Below are 24,356 nucleotides of genomic sequence, written 5' to 3' on the forward strand. Positions count from 1 at the left end.
CTTAAAATTGCTGTTGGGAAAAGGTGCCCTTCCAATAAGAGAGACCCGGAGCAGTTTTCAAAGGAGGAGTAGTCCAAAATTCCAGGTGAGAGGTTGTAAGAAGCTTATTGATGGTTATAGGAAGTGACTGATTTGAGATATTTTTTTTTAAGGGTGCCAAGAATTTTGACCAGCCCATTTTTGGAGTTTTATGTGACATTATATCCAATTTGCTTTTTTACCTCCCTTTTATTTTGTTCCAATATACACAAAGGGAATAAACGTGTATAGCAAAACATGTGTTGCTGCAATACATTTCTGTGAGAAGTACTTGATTTTCTGGAAAGAAATTTCTGGGATGCCAACAATCTCGGCCATGACTGTATGTGTCAGTGGTCTATGCCTCAGTGCAGTCAGTAGCCATGCAGATATTCTTAGCTGCTCGCTCAGCAATGTACAAATGGAAAACTAACGAAATACGCAGTATTATCGATATTGTTAGGTTAATGTAAAAGCGGAATACGGAAAAATCTTAGTTTATAAAGCTGAAAATGTAGCTAAATATCAGCTCTACTGGCCTCTATTGAATCCTGGATGAATTGTTCTATACGGTTTGGTTTAACTTGTTGGTTCGATTGTTTGTTCTATGGTGAAGTAAAAATCTTATGCCCCATACTCACGATAGGACATGCCGACCACAAAATCCGTCAGAATTTTTCCGATGGATTTTGGCCGAAACTTGTGTTGCATACACGCGGTCGCTCAAAGTTGTCGGAAAATCCGATCGTTCGGAACGAGGTGACATACAAAACGTATGACGGGACTACGTAGAGGCCAGTAGCCAATAGCTTTCGACTCCAAATTTTTCCTGAGCATGTGTGACACTTTGTGCATCGTAATTCTCTACACACAATCGGAAGAAAGTCTGATCGGATTTTATGGTCGGAAAATGTCTCAAACTTTTTTTTTTTCCGAGGGAAAAAGTCAGATAGAGCCCACACACGATCGGATTTTCCGACAACATAATCCGATCGGACTTTTTCCGTCAGAATTTCCGACCCTGTGTATGGGGCAATACACTTTGTGTTCTTTTTTTTTTTTCTCGTTCAAAATTTTTTATTTTATGTTAAAATAAATTACATGTACAGAATATAAGACAAATTATGTGATACCAGAAATAAAAAGTAGGCATATTGAAGTACGGATGATACAAAGCAAAGAAGAATTTCAAGATATTCTCGTGGGAATGACAATAAATGGCCTTTATATATTTTAGAATTTGAAAACATTCTTATAGCTGAGTTTTAAACATTTTAATCCCAAAAAAATATAAATATGTCTAAAAGAAAATATATGAGTTTAAAGTTTTGACCATAACTTCTAAAGTATGTTTATAGTAAGTATTATATAGTAAGGGAAGAACATAAAAGGTATATAGGAGGGGAAGGGGAGGGAATAATTCTCCGGAGGAGGTTTTATATATCATCTAATGTTGTAATTCTATAAAAAATCTTAATCACCATAACAATAAAACTCGGTTGTCAATATTATCTGACGTATAATATTTAATCCAGGGTTTCCATATGATATCAAACTTTGTCATCTGGTTTTTATCTATAGCGTCCATTTTAGCATGGATGTAAGATTGATTCATTCTACGTTTGGTTTCTGCAATATTCACCACATCTGTTTTCCACGCATTGGCTATAGTCTGCTTTGTGGCTATCAGGAGTGTAAGAACTAATTTGAATTGTTTCTGATTCAGAAAAGCTGGTTTTAAATTAAGGAGAGCTATAATTGGGTCTGGAAAAATTGGACGATCAAAAAATTTTGTAATTATCAGAAAGATCTTTTTCCAAAATGATTGTACAATTTAGCAATGCCACCAGGTATGTATATAGGTACCTTTTTCTGGACAGCCACGAAAGCAGAGGCCAGTGTTGTCTGTTGAGAATTTGGCGATTCTCGCAGGAACCAAATACCAGCGTGTGAGAACTTTATATGATGATTCAGACGCCAATATATTTATAGAGGAAGATTTTGTGAAAGACCATATGTTGGACCAAGACCTAGAATCGATCGTACAATCCAAATCTTTTTCCCACTTGGCCACATATTTAGGTATAACAGTATTAGAATTAGATATCAATTGTGTATACAATGATGTGATACGACCTTTAGCATGTGGTTCCTTGAGACAAAATCTTTCAAATTGAGAAATATTATGTAAGTTTACATTTAAATTGAGAAGAGGAGTATAAAAATCTTTGATTTGGAGATATCTGAATATTTCTGATTGTGGAAGCTTATATAATTCACATAGATCTGTAAAAGATTTTATTGATGTAGTTGAAGTTAAATTATATAGACAAGTGATACCAGCCTTAGACCAAGCTTTAAAGGTTTTGAGATATTTCCAGGCTGGGTAAAAAGTCGGATTCTTGTGGAAAGATAATAGCGGATTTTGTGGAGATTGCAGACCATGTGAATTTCTATACCTATCCCATATAGATAGAGAGTGCTTAGAAATGGGGTTATTTATAGACTTACGATCCGCAGGTTGTAACCATAATATATTGTTTATAGGAAGAGGATCACAGTCTACAGCTTCAATGAGGACGCATAAAGGAATCTCTGTAGAAGAGTGATATTTTGTTAATTGAGATAATTGAGCTGCCTTATAATATATGTTAAAGTCTGGGAATCCCAAAGCACCCAAAGCTTTGGGGAGAACAAGTGTTTTTTTGTGAAGTCTGGGTTTTATTTTCCCCCCAAGTAAATTTCGTTACTTTTTGTTGAATCAGCCTAAGAAAATATGCAGGAATATGAATCGGGAGAGTTCTGAATAAATATAAAAATTTCGGAAGAACAGACATTTTTATGATATTGATTTTCCCAAACCATGATATCGGCATTGATGACCAATTAGATAACGACCTTGTAATATTTTTTAATAGAGCTGGGTAATTGGCTGCAAATAAATCGGAGGGGTTAGGAGTAAACTGCACACCCAGATATGGGAGGCTATGATCTACCCACTTAAAGGGTAGTGAATTTTGTAAAGATTGTTTATCTTTTTCGACAAGTGAAATGTTTAATGCTGAAGATTTTTGAATATTGACCTTAAGGCCCGAAATAAATGAGAATTCTTGTAGTACAACCATAAGATTTGGGGCCGAAACATGTGGAGAAGATAGAAAAAGGAGAATATCGTCTGCGAATAAACAGAGCTTATGATGAAAGCCACCCATTTCAATACCTGTTATAGTGGGTTCCATCCTAATTCTTTGTGCTAAAGGTTCAATGAGTAAAGCAAATAATAATGGCGAAAGTGGACATCCTTGACGACTCCCCCTCAGTATATTAAACTCGTCCGATTTGTACCCTGCATATCTGATATAAGCTTTGGGATCTTGATACAAACTAGAGATCCATCGTAAAAAATGAGGGCCGAATCCCCATTTGGAAAGGGTATAGTTCATATATGACCAAGATACTGTGTCAAAAGCTTTCATAATATCTAAAGAAAGAAAACAAGTGGGAATACGTCTTTTTTTAGCGGCATGTGACAGGAGTGTTGCACGTCTAATATTATCTCCTGCTTGACGTAATGGAATGAAGCCCACTTGATCACGTGTATTAGATTGCCTATAATAGTATTTAATCTGTTAGCCAGAATTTTGGCTAAAATTTTTATGTCCAAATTTAATAACGAAATAGGGTGATAATTAGACCATATTGAATCGTCTGTGTGAGGTTTAGGGAGCATACAGATAATTGCAGTTAGGGTTTCTCTTCTAAAAGAATGACCTTCCAAAAGGGAATTAAAAGTGTTTGTCAAGACTGGAGATAGGGTGTCTACAAACGTTTTGTAATACAGCGCAGAAAAACCATCAGGACCTGGCCTTTTATTTAGTTTCAGATTTTTGATAACTTCAGATACCTCTATAATTGACACTGGTTCCTCCATCATTTCCATTTGTGTTTTAGATAGTGTCGGTAGAGATATATGAGAGAAAAAATCATTTGCTCTAGAAGGGTCCAACTCATTATTAGAAGAGTATACATTTTTTAATTGTGTTTTAAATTTTTGTAATATTTTTAAAGGATTATTTGTGTATACCCCCCTAGAGATTTTCAGATGTATCAGGTTGGTTGGGTTCTGGCAGGATTTTAATGCCCTGGCTAATAGTGTGCGAGGTTTATTCGCATTTATATAGAAATTGTGTTGTGATCTCTTGATGGTATTATCCGCTGCTTCAGTAAGGAATAGATCAAATTCCAATTTAGCTTTGTCAAGATTTATTTTAGATAAAGAAGAAGGGTTATTTTGGAATGCTGTGTGACATTTATTGAAATTTGTTTCTAAAGTCTGACAAAGAATTTCCCGCTCTCTGTTGAATATGTTTGCTTGCTGTAGACATATGCCACGGAGAACAGGTTTGTGTGCTTCCCATAATGTAGTCGGAGAGACGTCAGGTGTGGAGTTATATTTTATATAATCTTTGAGCGCAATTGCAATATTATTTTTATGAGCTGGATTTTTGAGTAGGAAATCTCTTAATATCCATGTTGGATCTTTTTTTTTTGGAATTATAGAGGCAACAGTAATGTAGCCTGCACTATGATCGGACCATGGGATGGGAATAATTTTTGTAGATATTATTTCTGGAATTAGCCCTATGGACATAAATATATGGTCTATCCTAGAGAATGAGCGATGAGGGAACAAGTAATGTGTGTATTGTCTCTTGGTTGGATTCAATTCTCTCTACTAGGTTATGTTTTGTAATTAGTTTTGATAAGAGTTGTTTGTCTGCTGTATGTGACTGTGGGATTGGTGATTTATCCAAAAATGGGAATATGGTCTGATTAGAATCTCCACATAGAATTGTAGTACCTATTTTGTGGTGTTCTATAGTTTGAAATAAATGAGAAAGAAAAGAAATAGGATTTTTGTTAGGAGCGTAGTATGATGTAATGGTGATAGCGGTATCAAGTAGGTGTCCTTTAAGAATCAAGTAACGACCTTCTGGATCCTTGATTTCCTTCATTAGTGAAAATGGTGTATTGCGATGGAAAGCTATAAGCACGCCTCGTTTTTTTGGAGGTGGCCGAAGCTGTGTATACTTGGGGGTAGTCTTTACTGAAAAATTTGGGAGTGGATTGTGACGCAAAATGAGTCTCTTGGAGGCAAACTATATGTGCTTTCTTGGAAGGCTTTAGTGCATTTGTGTGGAACGTTTAGTCCCTGAGTATTTAATGATATGATGTTTAATGGGGCCATGGAGTTGGGAAAAGTAAATATGTGTTGGTGTTTATGTTAGAACGTGTGTCATATAAGAAATTATTTGTCTCCAGAGTATAGGGGTGGAGGGAAAGGAGATAATGACTGAAAAAGAAAATACAATTAATATACAATATTGAAATATATCTTAACATATCTATGTTCTTAATGTGTCCGTTGGGAGGAGAAAATCTCTCCCTCCAAGGGTACATGAGCCACTGTCAACTGCCCGGTGTACACCGAGCTGCTGAGGGTAGCAAGAGAGGGTGCAAGGAACTTCCCTGCAGGACACCAAGAGCCAATCATATAATTTCATTTTTCAAGCAAAAAATAAAAATGTAAGATTAAGGCAACCTCAGAAACAAAGAAGAGAAGAGAGAGAAAAAAAAGTTATAATAAGGTGCCTAAATTATTAGGAACATTTCTTAAATAAGATTATGATAAAAATATTGATTGGAAGTCAGAGAAAAAACTCGGCAGTAGCCATTCTGTTGAAAAGGCAAGATAGTAGCCTCAGTACAAGTGTTTATCAGTCCATAGTGTCAGCCAGATCTGGAGGTGGAGATTGTATGCGACTTCTTTTCTGTGGATTGTAGTCTTCTTCTCTTCTGGAAGCAGAGGAGGGAGTATCAGCATATGAAGATGATTTTTGGCGAGTGTCCGCAGCATCTCTTGATGTGTTTATCATCCCTAGTTTCTGTAAAGTAGTTTGCAGGTCCTTAGCTGTTCGGCACATATATTTGCGACTTTGGAATGTAAAACGCACTGAGAAAGGAAAACCCCATTGGTAGATTATGTCATTTCGCTGAAATATTTGCAGTAGTGGTTTCAGGGTTCTTCTTTTGTTGACTGTAATCTGTGAGAGGTCTGTGAATAATTGATATTTATGACCCTGGAAAATTAGGGGATCTTTATTTCTAGCTGTATTTAGCAGTAGTTCCTTATTGCGGTAGAAATGCAATTTTGCGATAATGTCACGGGGAGGACCATCTGTTTTCTTTGTTGCTAGGGCTCTATGAACCCGGTCTATTTCAAGACGCTCTAGTGGGATAGCTGGTTGTAATTCTTGAAAAAGTGCAGTAATAGCACCGTTTAAATCAGTCACAGATTCGGGTATTCCTCTAATACGTATATTGGAGCGTCTTGCACGATTTTCGAAATCCTCCAATTTGGATTGTAATATGTCATTTTCCTCTTTAAGAAAATCAATTTCTGAGGCAATATTAGATGTATAATTTTCCAGATTGTCTGCTCTAATTTCCAGTGCTGATGTACGCTGACCAAGTACCGTATTTTCCGGCGTATAAGACGACCTTTTACACTTAAAAAAACTGAGCAAAAAGGAGGGGTCGTCTTATACGCCGGGTCAGCTGGTGGGGTGCCTTCTGGATGTCCGGTAATACTGTATGTAGCTTCGGCTACATACAGTATATACCACTGAACCAATCCCAGTGAGCGATGTATTCAAATGAATACAGAGCCTGCTCGGATTGGAGTAGCAATCTCTGCCAATCCGAGCAGGCTACACACAGTAGCCTGCTCCGATTGGCTTTGAAAGTGAGGCGCGGCCTGATGATGTAACAGCCTCCGCCAATCCCAGCAGGCTTTGTATTCATTAATAGAATACATTGCTCGCCGTGATTGGCTCCAGCACCAGCAAGAAGGAAGAAGGAAATGGCTCCAGCAAGAACGAAGAAGAGGGATATGAAGCGTCGGAAGCCTCGGAATGGGGGGTCGTCTTAAACGGTGAGTACGGGCAAAACATTTTAAAAACCTGCACAGTTAGGGGGTCGTCTTATATGCCCGGTCGTCTTATACGCCGGCAAATACGGTATTCTAATTTCTTTGGTAAGGTTTGTGGTGATGATATCTGCAGTGGTTTTTAGTGATTTTTGAAGCAGATTTTCTATTTGTTTCAGCGTTACAGGAGGGGATAAGTCTTTTTGTGTGGAAAGTTCTAAATTCTCCAGAACTGACATATTTTTCTCAAGTATTTGGTTAGAGAGACTATGTGCCTTTAATGAGAGAACATCTTTATGTAAAGCAGCAGAAGGGGCTGTCTGTTTGTTCTCCTCACTGTGTCTCCCCTCAGAGGGGGAGGGTTTCAGTGCCATACTGCTGTGTGTGTGAGACGGCGCTTTCTTGTTAATTTTCTGCCTCATGAGTCTCCTCTGACCCCCCCAATGTAAGGTAGGGATATTTATCTACCGTTTGGTATGATATATATGCGGAGGGTCAAGTTATCTCCGCCGTTATATGGCTCCGTTGTCCTGCTGAGAATGGAGCTCTAAGCCAGCATTACCTCTCGGCTCACACTTTGTGTTCTTATTCAAACCTTTACCGTAGGAAAATTTAACATTCTTTATTGTCACAGTCTCCTTTATATATAACAATATTTAAGAGCTTTGTAAAATGTACACAATTTTTCCTTGCTTAAACCCAAATAAAAATTATTTGAAAAGCGCAGGCAAAAAAAAAAAAACATGAAATTGTCACATAGTTGTCTGCATATCTAGCCCAATGTTTATCATCTTACGATGTTATCATGGGCTTAGTGCTTGGCAAAAGTGCTGGCGGTGCTACATTTAAAACTTCATATACATTTAATCCAATATTTTTCATCACAATGGACACATTTCTATTATCATTCTCTTATCAACTCTAGATTTCTTAAAAAAAAAAAAAAATACACAGAGCAAGAACACCACAAATTACCTGGGAATATGTAACTTGAGTTGTACTTAAAGTGGGAGTCCATGCTAAAACTAAAATCCCTGCATCTATAGCCACCAACATTCAAATACTGACCTATCTAGCCCTGTAAAGAAAAAATCAGTATACATACCTTTTCTGCAGGCGTTCCGACCTGATCTCCAGTGGCGCAAGCTCTGCTGAGTACACATCTGACAACGGCTTTGAAATGAATGGGGAGTTATGCCACCCATAGATTTACACAGCAAAGCTGTGGCTGACAGCTCAGTGTGGGATCAGAGCTTCTGCTGCTGGAGATCAGGGTGGATCATCTGCAGAAAAGGTATGTATACAGATTTTTTCCTTTACAGGGCTAGATAGGTTAGTGTTAGAATGATTGTGGCTATAGATGCAGGAATTTTAGTTTTAGCATGGACTTCCACTTTAAATGTAACTAAATGCAGAACTGTTCTTTTTAATTTTGGATAGAGTAAGGGAGGGTACAAAACCCTTGTCAATTTTTTTGTCCATCTGTGTCCCATAGGGGAGGTTTACTGTCACTTATTGTCCCATGGCCAAAACAGGAATTAAGACGAAATGCCTCCAGGGTCCAGGGTCACCATAACTACACATGGCACCAGGGTCACCATAACTACTATCCCTATTGGAAGATTTCTTCTCTATTCCTTTTCTGATGCCAACCCAAAATTTGGAATTTGCTTTTATTTTCACTTTTGAAACAGGACAAATAGCAAGATGGAATCTCCCTAATGGGGCCACAGGCAGCAATAAAAGCTGACAGGGATTCTAGTCCCCTCTCAACTCTTTCCAAAACTTTAAAAATAGTTGTGCTTTTAGTTACACTTTAACATTATTGTTGCTCCTATGACTTCCTTCAATTTTAAGCAGTCTGTGTTTCAATATGTAAGCTAATTCAATTTAAAACCTAGAATGATTGGGGTATAGAACATTTTTACAAATGTATTTATACTTCTAGTCTCTCTCCACTATATCCAAAACTTAAAGTGGATGTAAACAGTCACATATACCCTGCTTCAGATGATACACAGAGATGAAACAAATCCCCCTGCATAAGCTTTACGTGTATATCTGTTGTCTTCAGTTTTCTATACTGTTTAGAAAGTGCACGTCCTGTTAGAATTTTCTCTTCCTGTTCCAGCAGGGATGGGGGGATATTGGGGTTTGACTTGTCATACACTGAGACAGCTGATTGGAGGAAAGGCACACACCCCCTCTCCTCATAAGCCGAGACTTGCAGAGCTGTGCTGGGAGTGGACCAGCTCTTTGTTAATCTATTTATAGCACCCACCCTGACACAAATTGCAGGCTGGGTTTATCACAGTTGACTGAACTTGTCAGAAGTTATCATGCTGATAACAGAAGAACAGAGCAGGAGAAAGCCATGGGATATAGTGCTTTAAAGAGAGATAAGAAAACACTGCTGATATATGTGCCCAGCTCAAATTTCATGAATTGGGTTTACATCCACTTTAAAGTGATTCTAAAGGTTGTCTTATTTTTGTTATTAGAAAAAAAAAAGTTATACTTACCTGCTCTATGCAATGGTTTTGCACAAAGCAGCCCCAATTCTTCCCCCCTGCCAATTGCCCCCAATAGCAAACCTCTTGCTGTGGTGGCACTTGATCAGGCTTGCTCCCGAGCCAAGCTCCTGTGAATAAACATTGTCCATTCACACACACACAGCATGGCTTGGCTCCACCCTCAGCTTTGTCCTCATTGGCTGACTGGCTGTGATTGTGAATCACGCTGCTGTGTGAACCGCTGAAAGAGAGACCTGGGAGAGATGCTTCTCTCATGCACATTGGTGCATTGAGATGGGGCTCAGGTGAGAATGTGTGTGTGTGTGGTTGGGGGTTGGGGTGTTGCTGCACTCAGAAGTTTTTTTTTTTTTTTTTTTACCTTTTAATGCATGGAAAGCATTAAGGTAAAAAAACTTCTGCCCTTAGAACCACTTTAAAAAAAGTTTTGCCCTTCGCTGCACTTTAACAACATTGTGGATGAATCTCCCTAGCAGGGCCACGGACAGCAACAAAAACTGACAGGGTTCTAGTCCCTCTCTACTCTATTCAAAGCTTTAAAAAAAGTCCCTTTAGTTACACTTTAACAACATTGTGTCTCCTAGGACTTCCTTCAATTTTTAGCAGTCTTTACCCACATATTCCAATATGCAAGCTAATTATATTTAAAACCTAGAAGGATTGGGGATATAACATTGTTACAAGTTTACATTTCTTTTACCTTTAACTGGCCTAGAGATGGTAAGGCCTGGAGAAGAACTGAAAAGTTGGGAAATATGTTTTGAATGGTCTTAAATTATTACAAGTTCTATCAGCTGAAGACTAGCAAATCCTGGAATACAATTCAAGTAACACTGCACTTCTCAATGCAACTATCAAACAAAGGAAATATGCCACTAGGGGCACTGCAAGGAAAGGCTCTAGTTTAGTTTGCTTGTGGGCTTCACTTGGTACCTCCTACAGTTGGGTGATTGTTGTAATACAGTAGATGATAATTTCTGGCCTCTCAGCCCTTAATTGGCAGATAAGAGGGTAAATTTGTCTGACAAATGTTGTTTATCTTTTATCCTTCAAATGATTCCTATTAATGTTCTCCACCACCATAGCATAATGTTCACCTATAGTTTGGTCAGGTAATGGTTTGTTTTTTTCTTTTTGTCGTCTCAGTAAAATGATGAGACCAACATTTAGCGTTTGGAAACCTTTGCACGGTGCAATTTCTGCTAAGAGCAAGTTTAGTTTATTTACTGAATAAACTGTACTTTTATTTCAAGCACAATACTTTTAAATAAACGGTATTTCACATTCCTGGTATAACAAAATAACTTTCAGTTTGTAAAACTACTCCACACTGAATTTTTTTTTTTTTTTTTTGAAATTTTTCCCGAAAATTTCATTTTTTTTTTCATGACAAAAGGGAACATTTTCAGAAATTTTACATCTCTAAACTGATCGTAGATGGACTAAAATTTGGCCTGTTCAGCATACACCAGACAAATTTGATCTCTGCGTAGCTTTCTGTTTGACAGAAGTTGATTTCTAGATCAAATTCTGTTGAACAGGAATGATGGAAAATGTTTGTCATTCTGCAGCTGTAGCCCCTCACCAGTGTATTCTGACAGAGGAGTCCTGGTGTCAGAATACAGTGTCCCGGTGTTTCTCCATCTACCTCGCTTGTGTGCATGGAGAAATCTATTCATTTTTTTTCTCTCTCTGTATGACATACACTACTAATGGTACACTACTTTTAAAATATTGCTTACAAATTAACACTTAAAGTGCCTTAAAGTTTGTCTGCTTTAAATATTTTAGGCATCCTACAGGAGGCTCTTTTATTAGGCCAAAAAAAGCTAATTTTGGTGTCAGTTTCCTAACTGCATTGATTAAGCGATATGGCACAAATGATGAATGGAATGAAAAAATGGTGGTTGGAAAAAAACATGTGGAACTTGTTGGATTTGAATCTATTCAAGAAGAACAAAGGTATGCCTTTTTTTCTAATTTATTACTGTGTTTTCAGCAAATGCAAATGTATTTATTATAGCGACATCGCTAACCTTGTCCCAAAATACCAACCAAACCATTCTCTTCAGCCCTTCCTCCTAGATTTTAAAGCCTGGTACACACGGACCGAACATCAGCCAGTTCCAGCTGACATTCGGCCCGTGTATACATCAGCCTGTCTGACAGAAGCTGGTCAAATAGCTGGCTTCTGTCTAACGGGCATGCTGGAAAACCATCTGATCGGCATCCGATCAGCTCTGGCAGCCAATGGCTACGAGTGTTGACTGGTGTGCTCTGGTGCCCCCCCTGTCAGAACACAATAGCTCAGCAGGGAGATCACTGTATTACCATCACCTAGTTAGAACAGAGAGCTCCTCCTAAGCCCTTCAGGACTGAACAACAAAAAAAAAACTTGCAGTGTTTACCAGGCTTAAGCTCTAATGAGCTCTCTGACTCCCAATCCCCTTGTATTGTGTTGTATTGTAAATGTACTGTCTGCCTATATTTTGTAAAGCACTGTGCAAATGGTTGATGCTATTTAAATCCCATATAGTAATAATAATGATAGAATTGTACTATTTTATATAACTTAACATTTTTCCATGCCTGATTGGAAAACCAGCAGATAGTACTGTATAATCAAAACCGATCTCAACGTTTTATTTTTTTATTTCTTTTAGTTCTGAATATTTTAGGAAATGGTTAAAACTCCTGTTATTATTTTTTAATCTGTGTCTCATTTGGGAGACATCTTCTGGCTTCCTGGCCTGAGATTCAACAAAGCGAAGAGATATCCTCTCTATTACCAGAACATGTTTTCCCTTTTGATTACCTCCTAACCTTCTGTTCATGTGATAATTCAAATATGTTGGGTTTCCCATCAATTGCTGCAATAGCAACAATGGTCGCAAGGATGAATAGAGGGTAATGCCGCATACACACGGGCGGACTGTATGGCGTACTTAGTCCGTCGAAACGCATTTCAGCGGACAGTCCGCTCGTGTGTGGGCTTCATCGGACTTTTTCAGCGTGCAGTCTGGCGTACTAAGTATTTCGGATTTTTCGAAATTCTGTCCGTCGTACTTTGGTTTCAGCGGACAATCCGCTCGTCAGTAGGCTAGTTTGACGGACTAGGAATGGCGCATGCTCAGAAAGGATTTACACGGCGGAAGGGTGCTTTGCTGTGTATTGGACTTCCTATTTCTAGTCCCGTCGTACGTGCTGTACACGTCATCGCGCAAGCTTTCGACGGAATGTTTGTGCATCCGTGTGTGGTCAAGTCCGTTCAGTCGAAAGTATGACGGACTGTCCGTCGGATTGTATGACGGACTAAGTACGCCATACAGTCCGCTCGTGTGTACGCGGCATTAATCTTTCTAGCAGGGACAAAGACAGCAAGGGAAACCTGATGAGTTCTAACATTTCCCTACCTTATCCAACACTAAAAAAGTTGACCTAAAGCATTTGTAACCCCTAAAATTAAAAACCCATACGTGCTTTCAATTATGCCTACTGCTTAGTGAGAGTTGTCTGTAACTTTTTTTTTTTTTTGAGCAGATTGTTGAAAATTACCTGCCTGTCCTGACAGTTGCCTGAGTTCCTGTTTCAAACTAACCACGTTAGCTATGATGGCAGATCCCTCTTAGCATGGTCAGTTTGCGTCCCATGCGTACCTGCTAGGAGATAGACAGCATTCTCTATCTGCAGTAGTCTGTGTAGTGCCATTTCCTTTCCCAGTCCTGCTCTGCTCAGACAGTGAAAACTCAAGCTTGGTTCACACTATAGCGATGTCAGACATTGCATGTGATTTGCACCGCACTACTGTGCGGATCACATGTGTTGTCTGTGTGATGCAAATTCAGGCATACAGGCTGTATGGCTGAATTTGCATCGCATTCAGATCAAAATGGTGCAGGACCCGTTTTTTTTTATCTGCACTGGAATGGTAACACATGGGTGTTCAGTTTGTACTGCAGTCTGAAAACTGATCTGGGGGTGTCGTTAACTTTGTATTGGTACTCGGCGATTCAGGTGCGATACGGGAACCTTCACTGGATTCGCAGGGTTTCCTGCATCGCACCAGTGAGACCCAAGCCTTACTGCCTAAACTACAGTTCACATACCAGGATGTTCTCCTCTGTGTCTGCCCCTAATCACACCCCCACCTCCAGATGGATAAGGATCAGTAAAAAAACAAACTGCTGTAAAGTGTGTGAAGTTTGTCTATACTGTGTGTGAGAAGGGCTGCAGGAAGAGATTGACGCTGTTGTTACAGGAGATTAGGGAGCACTGCAGTCTGACCAGACTCTCAGCTGGAGTGAGTGTATTTAGGGCACTGTGTGAAGTGGAGATCGGTTGTAGGACTTGAAGAAAGAGCTGGATTGCAGGTGATTGGAGATGGGGGTGGGCCAGGGGTGGACTGACCCATCGGGCACTTGGGCAGGGCCTGAGAGCCCGGGACCAGTGGGGGTCCCCATGAGAGGCTCCTGGGGCTGAAGCCAGTGCCTGACCAAGTTCCAAACTTCTGGCACTGTGCTCCACTCAATGAGGATTCCTCTCAGCTGTGCCATTCTGTTGTCCTCTCCGGCTCCGGTGCCTGACACAGTTAACCTTTTGATAGTCCTTGATGTTTAACCCCTTCTAGCCAGTGTCATTAGTACAGTGACAGTGACTATTTTTAGCACTGATCACTGTATTAGTGTCAAAAGTGTCAGTGTATGACGCAATATTGTAGTCCCGCTATAAGACGCTGATAACCGCCATTATTAGTAACAAAAAAAATCCAATATATTCTTATTGGGAGGGTTTTTTTTTTTACCAAAAATATGTAACACAATACATATTGGCCTAAATTGATGAAGAAATTCGATTTTTTTTTTAAGTATTGGGTTTTTTTATAGCAGAAAGTAAAAAATATTGTTTTTTTTTGTTTTCTTTTTCAAAATTGCAATTTTTTTTGTTTATAGCACAAAAAATAAAAAAAGCACATGTGATCTAATACCACCAAAAGAAAGCTCTATTTGTGAGAAAAAAAATTACATATATTTTTGTTTGGGTACAGCTTTGCATGACTGCGCAATTGTCAAAGTAGCGCAGTGCCGTATTCCAAAAAATGGCCTGGCCATGAAGGGGGGTAAATATGTATTTTGAACATAGTGTATAGAAATTCTGTGCCAAAAGCATGTAATGTGGGCAGTGCAATATATACAGAAGTTGGGGCTTTGTGTGGGTGTGGCTTGAGTGGGCAGGGACACAGGGGTCCCCATGATCTCTTAGGGCCCCATGAGTTGTCAGTCCACCCTTGGGGAGGACTGCAGACTATTAAAATCCAGTATATGTTGGGGCACTATGTGAGGTGGAGATTGGCTGCAGGACAGGAGAGAGGAGCTGGTCAGCAAGTGATTACAAAGGGGTAGGAGAGCTGCAGGCTGTGAGCAATACAGATATGAGGCTGCTATGAGTATGCAGACAGACAGGGAATGTACATCCCTGTTGTGTGTGACATAAGATGAAGAGATGAAGATCAAAAGATGAAGTCACGTGATCACAGGATAAAACCTCATAAAAAGGTACAAAATGTTTATCTTTCACACAGCTACATTTGATTATGGTTTACACATGTAATTTCCTACATTAACTGGTTCCAGACCAGCCACCACAGGTTGGCTCCCCTGGACGAACTGCCATAACTGCATACTGTCCCTTTTAGATGCTGTGGGAGGCGTGCACCCACAGAGTGTGCCCGGAGCCAATGCGTGTGGCCGATGGGCACGATGACCGCTGGGCACCCCGCGATCACTTGTGACAGAGCGAGAACCGGGATTTGTGTCTGTAAACACACACAACCCGATTCACTTACGGGAGAGGAGACAGATCGTGTGTTCATACTAAGTATGAACACCAATCTCTCTCCTCCCCTAGTCAGTCCCATCCCCCTTACAGTTAGAACACACACTAGGGAACACAACCCCTGATCACCCCTTAGTGTTAACCCCTTCCCTGCCAATGTAATTTATATAGTAATTAGTGCATTTATATAGCACTGATCGCTGTATAATTGTCAATGGTCTCAAAAATATGTCCAATTTGTCCGCCGCAATATCACAGTGTCAATAAAAAAAAAACACTGCCATTACTAGTAAAAAAAAAAAAATAATAATAATAATAAAAATGCTATAAATCTATACCCTATTTTGTAGACGCTATAACTTTTGTGCAAATTAATCAGTATACGCTTAGTGCGATTATTTTAATTTTTTTTACCACTAAAAATATGTAGAATACATATCTGCCTAAACTGAGGAAAAAATATATATATATATATATATATATATATATATATATATATATATTTTTTTTTTTTTTTTAACTTTGGGATATTTATTATAGCAAAAAGTAAAAGATATTGTGTTTTGTTTTGTTTTTTCAAAATGGTCACACTTCTTTTGTTTATAGCCAAAAAATAAAAACTGCAGAGGTGATCAAATACCACCAAAAGAAAGCTCTATTTATGGGAAAAAAAGGATGTCAATTTGGGTAAAGCGCCGCATGACTGTGCAGTTGTCAGTTATAATGACGCAGTGCCGTATCACAAAAAATGGCCTGGTCATTAAGGGGAGTAAACCTTCCAGGGCTGAAGTGGTTAAAATGTACTGTGGTTGTACTGAGTTTACATGACCTTTAACCACTTCAATACTGGGAACTTTTACCCCCTTCCTGTTTTCAGCTTTCAGTGCTCTCACACTTTGAATGACAATTAGTCATGCAGCACTTTACCCAAACAAAATTGTAATAATTTTTTTTTTGGTGTTATTTAACTGCGTTCACCCCCAAAAGATTCTACCCCCTTCCTGACCAGAGCACTTTTTGCAATTCAGCACTGTGTCGCTTTAACTGACAATTGCATGGTCATGCAACGTTGCACCCAAACAAATTTGACATCCTTTTTTTCTCACAAATAGAGCTTTCTTTTGGTGGTATTTGATCACCTCTACGCTTTTTATTTTTTGCGCTATAAACAAAAAAAGAGCGACAATTTAAAAAAAAAAAGCATTTTTTTTTTACTTTTTGCTATAATAAATATCCCCCACACATATATAAAAAAAACAGTTTTTTCCCCTCAGTTTAGGCTGATATGTATTCTTCTACATAATTTTTAAGAAAAACGCAAAAAGCAAATATTGATTGGTTTGTGCAAAAGTCATAGCGTCTACAAAATAAGGGATAGATTTATAGCATTTTTATTATTTATTTTTTTACTAGTAATGGCGGCGATCTTTTTATCGTGACTGTGACATTATGGCGGACACATCGGACAATTTTGACACATTTTTGGGACCATTGGCATTAATACAGTGATCAGTGCGATTAAAAATGTATTATTTACTGTAAAAATGTCACTGGCAGTGAAGGGGTTAAGTGTATCCTAGTTTGTGTTCTAATAGAAGAGGGGTGGGGACTGTGCAGGGGAGATGACTCTGTATGAACAGACGATGTCACTTCTCCCCTCAGAGAATCGGAAACTGTGTTTACACACACCGTTCCGGTTCTCAGTGTCTCAGCGGCGATCGCGGGAGCCCGGTGGTGATCGAGACTGCCAGGCACTCGAATTGGCATAGAGGGGGGGGGGGGGTGTGTAGGCGCACCCCTAGTGGCCACAGGGTGAGGCGAGGTTACATAATGTCATTTCGCCCAGCCGTGCCATTCTGCCGCAGTAGAACTGCAGCGGCTGGTCGTCATGTGGTTAAAGCATATGTAAACCCTCCATATACCCAGTGAAGTAAACAGCCTCTGATGATACACAGGGATGAAACAAATCTCCCTATATAAGTTTTACATGTATATCTTCTGTCTTCACCTTGATATACTGTTTAAAAAGTTCACGTTCTGTTCGATTTTTCACTTCCTGATACCCCTGTAGGAGGGGATCATTGCTAGACGCCGTGAGAGACTGTGAGAAACCTGATGGAAGGAAGACAAATCCCTCTCTGCACACATGCAGAGATTGCCTGTGTATAGATTAGCTAGCTGCTTATCTCTTTATAACAACTGTCTCAGACACAAACATCTATCTCCAGGGCCTCAGAGAGCTTGTCAAAAGTTCCCAGGCCGATAACAGACAAAATGAGGAGGAAAAAGCTAGGAGACACAGGGCTTTAAAGAGCGATAACAAAACACTACAGATATATGTGCCCAGCTCAAATTTCATTAATTGTGTTTACATCCACTTTAATATTCACTAGGTGTTTTTTCCTAGTTTCTATTATAAAACTTTGCACATAAGTATTTTTTCTTAATAAATTTTGTGAGGCACTAAAATGCAAGGACAATACAAATACAATAACCTCTTTTTGTAAAGTAGATACTCCAGGGTAATTAGTAAGAGGCATGGTAAGTGTTTTTGAACACATTGTCATATATTGTGACACCTGCCTTTACATGTACATGAATTTTAGTAGCAGTCTTAAGGCCCGTACACACGATCAGGCTTTTTGACAACAAACAGGCAAATTAGCTGTTTTAAGGCAACATCCGACCATGTGTATGCTCCATTGGACAAACTTTTTCATTTTTAATCAGACAAATGTTGGCTGTGCGAACAGACAAACTTTTTGACAACATAAGTCCGATGGAGCAAAGTCCCATTGTGTGTACAGGAAACCATCGGACTTTACAACACGCATGCTCAGAACCAATGCAAAAGATCAGACAACAATACAGAAGTTGACCAAAGGTGGCGGTAAAGAGCAGAAAAACCATGTAATTTGGTGAAAGTTGGCTGAAAAAGATTGTGTGTATGCAAGTTCACGGCCAACGCCCTTTGTACAGAAATCCAAGGGAAAGTTTGTTTAAAGTCTGAGAGTGTGTGTGAGGCTTTAGTTCGTGGGGTTCAATATTGAGTTGGCCCACCCCTTGCAGCTATAACAGCTTCAACTCTTCTGGGAAGGCTGTCCACAAGGTTTAGGAGTGTGTATGGGAATGTTTGACCATTCTTCCAGAAGTGCATTTGTGAGGTCAGGCACTGATGTTGTACAGGAAGGCCTGGCTCGCAGTCTCCACTCTAATTCATCTCAAAGGTGTTCTGTCTGGTTGAGGTCAGGCAGGCAAATCAAGTTCCTCTCCCCCAAACTCGTTGATCTGTCTTTATGGAGATTGCTTTGTACACTGGTCCAAATCATTAGTGTTTATCAGAAGCAATTTATTATCAATCAACTGTGTTTACTCTTTTTAAATCATAATAAAAACAGAAACTACTGTTCAGGTGAAATACAGAACTCTCTGAAAACATGTGCTGTGGCTGTTTCAAGATGCACAATAAGGAGATACTTGAAAAAAAAAAATGGGCTGCATGGTTGAGTCGCCAGAAGAAAGCCATTACTACGCAAATGCCACAAAGTATCTCGCTTACAATAAGCCAAACAGCATAGAGACCAGCCTCAAACCTTCTGGCACAGTCTTTTGGAGTGATGAGACCAAAATTAAGCTTTTTGGCCACAACCATAAACTCTTCATTTGGAGAGGAGTCAATGAGGCCTATGGTGAAAGGTACACCATTCCTACTGTCAAACAGAGGTGGATCGCTGATGTTTTGGGGATGTGTGAGCTACAAAGGTCCAGGAAATTTGGTCAAAATCGATGGCTCAAGAAATACTGGTGGAACATTTACATTCATCAGCCAGGAATCTGTGCATGGGACGTAATTTGACATTCCAACATGACAATGATCCAAAACACAAGTCCAAGTTGACCTATCATTGGCTACAACAGAATAAAGTGAAGGTTATGGAGGAGCCATCTCAGTCTTCTGACTGCAATATCATTGAGCCACTCTGGGGAGATCTCAAATGTGCAGTTCATGCAAGACAGCCCAAGAATTTACAGGAACTGGAGGCTTTTTGCCAAGAGGAATGGACAGCTTTACCATCTGAGAAGATAAAGAGCCTCATCCACAAATACCACAAAAGACTTCAAGCTGTCATTGAAGTTAAAGGGGGCAATACACAGTATTAAGACCTGGGGTATGTAAACTTTTGATCAGGGTCATTTGGGTAGTTTCTGTTTTCATTATGATTTAAAAAGAGTATAAATGGTTGATTGATAATAAATAGCTTCAGCCAAACACTAAACATGAGTGAAAGAAAAGTTTTTGTGTTATTCATATTCTCTGAATAATGGCCAAGAAATCATAAATTCTGCCAGGGCATGTAAACTTACGAGCACAGCTGTATATTATATACATTTAGGAAATAATCCAGGCCTTTTTTTTTTTCCAATGAAAATTTTCTTTTATTAAAGATAATGGTAAACAAAACAGAAATAATACCATACAGTAATGCAATATTCAAGCAAGTAGTGTTTTCATTACAGAAAAGTATATGTTACATCATCTTCAGTCTGATTACAATTTGAATGTTTAGATGCTTTTTACAAATCTACGTTTGGCCCTATATGTGTGCCCATCACCTATACAAAGAAAATCTATAACATGTAGGGTAAGCTTGGTAAATCTAATATCAGTAGTGTGGGCCCTTAGAGTAAGTCCCACCCTCATTTGTTCAATCCTTGTTCGGGGGGATGCCAACCGCAGGTCCACTTCACATTAGGCCCCGCTATCTGCACCCCTCCCTTGGTTAGTGCCCTACGTAGAGGGATGGGGGGTGGGAAGTTGGGTAAGGAAAGTTGGGAGAGGGGGACAGGAAAGGTGGGAAAGGTACAATCAGGAACGTTTGGGGAAGGTTTGAAGGTGGAGATATTGTGCTGGAGTAAATTCCAAGGGGAGCAACGAGACTGAAGACGTTACTTCATGAACTTTTTGCCAGTATGATTGAATCTGAGGGCAGCTCCACCAGATGTGTAGGAAAGTGCCTTGTTCTTGGCCACATCTCCAACATCGGTCAGTAACTGAGGGTATGAATTTATGGAGTACCTCTGGCGTTTTGTACCACCGTGTCTTAATTTTGTACCCATTTTCTTGAGTGTGGACATTCAGCGAGCCTTTGTGAATATATAAGTGGATTCGCTCCCAGTTTGTGTGTGAGATTTCAGTATTTAATTGCTTCCCCCAAAATGTTCGGCTTTTAGGATGCTCTGTGCTTCTTGGAACATGGAAGCATAAAGCGCAGAAATAACGTGTCTCTGGGGGGATGGCCCCAGACACAGTGATTCAAATGCCGTTGGGTTTTTTGTGAATTTTCCCTTGGCCCCTGAGCTGGCTAAATAATGTTTAAGTTGTAGATAGGGCCATAGGGGGAAAGACTTAGTTGGCGATTGGGCTGCCAGTTCTCTCTGGCTAAGGAGTCTACCTCTCGAGAAGAAGTGCCTGGCTTGCATCTCTTCGTGTGGGCATTCCCGAGATAGAAAGCCCTTGGCTAGCCCTGGGGTAAAGGCTGGGTTTCCTCTGATAGGGGCGAGGGCACAATCTATGTCTGAGACTGCATGTATTTTGCATACTCGATCAAACGCCTCTAGGGTTGCATTAACTAGTGGGTGAGTATGTGCACCTATCGTTCTATGTTTTTTGGCTAACCATGGAATCGTTCTGAGGTCAGAGTCCACCATTAGGTTCTCCAAGCGCACCCAGCCCTTACATTTGATGTGTACTCTCCAGTCTACAATTCGGGCTAGCTGAGTAGCCCAGTGATATCTCTGCAAGTCTGGCAGCCCGATACCGCCCTCGGATTTTGGTAGCACCAATTTCGCCCATTTGATTCTAGCCCCTCTAGTTCCCCATAGGAAGGTCCTACAGAGCTTTTTATATGTTGCAAAAAAGGAGGGTGGTAAGCCGATTGGCATGGTCTGCATTTTATATAAAATAGACGGGGGCACTGTCATCTTTAAAATCGCCGCACGCTCAAATCAGGAGATGCCGGGTACATCCCATTTATTCAAGTCTTGACTCAACTTTCTCAACTCTGTCAGGAAGTTTATGTTGTATAGATCCGCCAACTTACTTGGCAGTTGAATGCCCAAATAAGTAATAGCGTCTGTTTTCCAAGTAAAGGGGAAATTCCTCTGGCAGTGTGTAACTACGTGAGAGGGCAAGGTAATATTTAGGGCAAAAGATTTAGAAAAGTTGATTTTCAGATTTGAGATAAGTCGGAATTGTGTCAGTATTTTCATCAGGTTCGGTAGGGTCGTTAGGGGAGAAGAGAGGAAGAAAAGGACGTCGTCTGCGAACGCTGCAGCTTTAAATTCCCGGCTATGAACCTTGATTCCTTTTATATCAGGGTTTGCACGAATGCATCTCAAAAGTGGTTCCAGTGTAAGTATGTAAAGTATGGGGGATAGGGGGCAGCCCTGTCTGGTGCCATTCTGGATGGGGAAGGCCTCTGACAGGTGGCCGTTGACGCGGACCCTGGCGCTTGGATTCGTGTACAGGGACTTAATATATGCTTGCATGCGTGAACCCAAGCCCAATCTCGCCAGGTCCGCGTCCATATAATCCCAGGCCACTCGGTCAAAGGCCTTCTCCGCATTCATAGACAGGAAAAATCCTGAGCTGCGTGTAGAAGTCAGCCAGTGGTGTAGGTTTAGAGCCTTAATGGTATTGTCCCTGGCCTCTCTGCCAGGGACAAAGCCCACCTGGTCCAATCCCACCCACGCCGGCACGTGATAAGAAAGCCTATTCGCTAAAATTTTGGAAAAGATTTTTACATCCACATTTAAAAGTGAGATCAGTCGGTAATTAGCTACGTTGGTCAGGTCTTTGTCATCTTTCGGAATCACTGCAATGTGTGCAGCTTATAGGCTATGTGGAGGGTTCAGGGTGTTTGTCAAGGAATTAAAGGCCTTCAGAAAATGTGGTCCTAGGAGGTCCGGGAAGCATTTATACTACTGCGAAGAGTAGCCATCTGGCCCCGGACTCTTGCCCGGTTTTGTGGACTTTAGGGCTGCCAACCATTCCTCTGAGGACAAAGGGGCCTCCAGGGCTTGCTGGTCTTCAGGTGATAAGGCCATAGGGCTGTGCTGGTGGAGAAAATCTCCAATCAGACTCGCCCTCTCCCCCACCGGGCCTAGATTTGGTTCAGTCTTCTGTATGTCATAGAGACCCTTGTAATACTCGTGAAACTGATGTGCTATCTCGTCGTTTTTCGCATGTATCCCCCCTTTCTTGTCTACTATATGATGAACAGTATGGGAAAGGGTGCGTTTCTGTGTGCATCTTGCTAGGAGCCTTCCTGGTTTGTTGTTATTTTCATAAAAGAACTTCTGCGATCTCAACAGCTGTTTCTGTGCCCTTTTGTACAGTTCCTCTCGCAGGAGCACCCGAGCTGCGGCCAGTTCAGTCACCACTCTAGCTGCCCCTGAGCATTTATTTTGCGCTTCCAATTTAGAGATTTTGGCACTCAACTCCAAAATCAGGGATTGATGTTCCCGTTTTTTTTTTTTTTGCAGCGAGGGCCAACAAGTGCCCGCGTACCACGCATTTGTGTGCTTCCCATTGTACCATAGGGGAAACGTCTGGCGTGTCATTATGTTGAAAAAAGTCGCTAATGGCTTGTTTAATAGTGGTCACGTCCCCTACGTCCGTAAGGAGTGATGAGTCCAATCTCCAAATTTTTGAGAATATTTCCCTCTGGGGGAACCGCAGGGTCATGGTAACCGGATGGTGATCTGAGATCACCATGGGTTCTATCGTCGCTTTGTGTAGGTAACTCAAGTCTCTCTGGGCTACGAACAGGTAATCTAACCGCGAGCATCGGTTATGAGGGGTCGAGTAGAATGTGAAATCTTTCCCCGTTGGATTCGGGGTACGCCACGAGTCATGAAGCGCGAGCGAAGCTAGCTGCAACTTTGCTTGTCGCAAAGCTGAGAATGGTATAGACGAAGTGCCCGTGGAAGTGTCTAAAAGTGGATTTAGAGCCATGTTGAAGTCACCTCCCATAATCACTAGGCCTGACAAGAACGAGGTCAGTTTCAGTAGGGTTTCCTTTCGAAAGTTTATTTGTTTCGAGTTCGGACAATAGACGTCAGCTGTTTACCTTTAATCCAGGCCTTTTTTAGCCACTTAAGGATCGGGCCTATTTTTCAGACTCCCTGTTTACAAGTTAAATAAAAAAAATTTTGCTAGAAAATTACTTGGAACCCCCAAACCTTAAATATTTTTTTCTAACACCCTAGAGAATAAAATGGCAGTCGTTGCAATACTTTCTGTCTCACTGCATTTGCGCAGTGGTCTTACAAGCGCACTTTTTTGGAAAAAATACACTTTTTTAAAATCAAAAAATAAGACAACAGTAAAGTTAATCCAATTTTTTTTTTTATATTGTGAAAGATAATGTTACGCTGAGAGAGCAAAAGCGGCACTCTCCCGCCTCCGATAAAAGTGATCTTGCAGAGAATGCACCACAGAGACCACTTTTATCTGAAAACGGACCACCCACTGAAGAAGAGGATACTGGGGTTATGCCAGCTATCTGCTGCCATAACAACAATATTCCTCTTCAAAGTATAACAACAGTGGGTGGTTAAAGTAATCTACTGATCCGGTCAGAGCCAACTCTTGAGGGAGTCTATTCCACATTTTCACAGTTCTTACTGTGAAGAAACCTTTCCATATTTGGAGATAAAATCTCTTTTCCTAGACGTAAAGAGTGCCCCTTGTTCTCTGTGATGACCTCAAAGTGAATAACGACACCAAGTTCACTACAGTGCCTTAAAAAAAAATGTTCATACCTCTTGAAATTTTCCCCAATAAAGTAAATGTATTTTATTGAGATTTTATGTGATGGACCAACTCAAAGTGGCACATAATTGAAGTGGAAGGAAAATGATAAATGGTTTTCAACATTTTTTATAAATAAATATGTGAAAAGTGTGGCGTGCATTTGTATTCA

At 40.3% G+C, this 24,356-nt stretch overlaps 1 protein-coding gene across 11 annotated transcripts in view; it reads left to right on the top strand.

Annotated features, from left to right (window-relative positions):
* The window catches only part of TBCE (tubulin folding cofactor E), a 969,060-nt gene that overhangs the window by 242,877 nt on the left and 701,827 nt on the right, over positions 1 to 24,356 (top strand). For 9 of the 11 annotated variants that reach the window (XM_077486518.1, XM_077486519.1, XM_077486516.1 and 6 more), the window contains one exon: positions 11,329 to 11,499. The exons of the other annotated variants lie outside the window; for them this stretch is intronic. In XM_077486518.1, coding sequence (XP_077342644.1) covers positions 11,329 to 11,499 — 171 coding nt within the window. The remainder of the gene's footprint in view (positions 1 to 11,328; positions 11,500 to 24,356) is intronic. 11 annotated transcript variants of the gene reach the window in all.

Source organism: Lithobates pipiens, unplaced genomic scaffold, assembly GCF_037356315.1.
Source record: "Lithobates pipiens isolate NorthernLeopardFrog02 unplaced genomic scaffold, aLitPip1_a1.2 Scaffold_18, whole genome shotgun sequence".
NCBI lineage: Eukaryota > Metazoa > Chordata > Amphibia > Anura > Ranidae > Lithobates > Lithobates pipiens.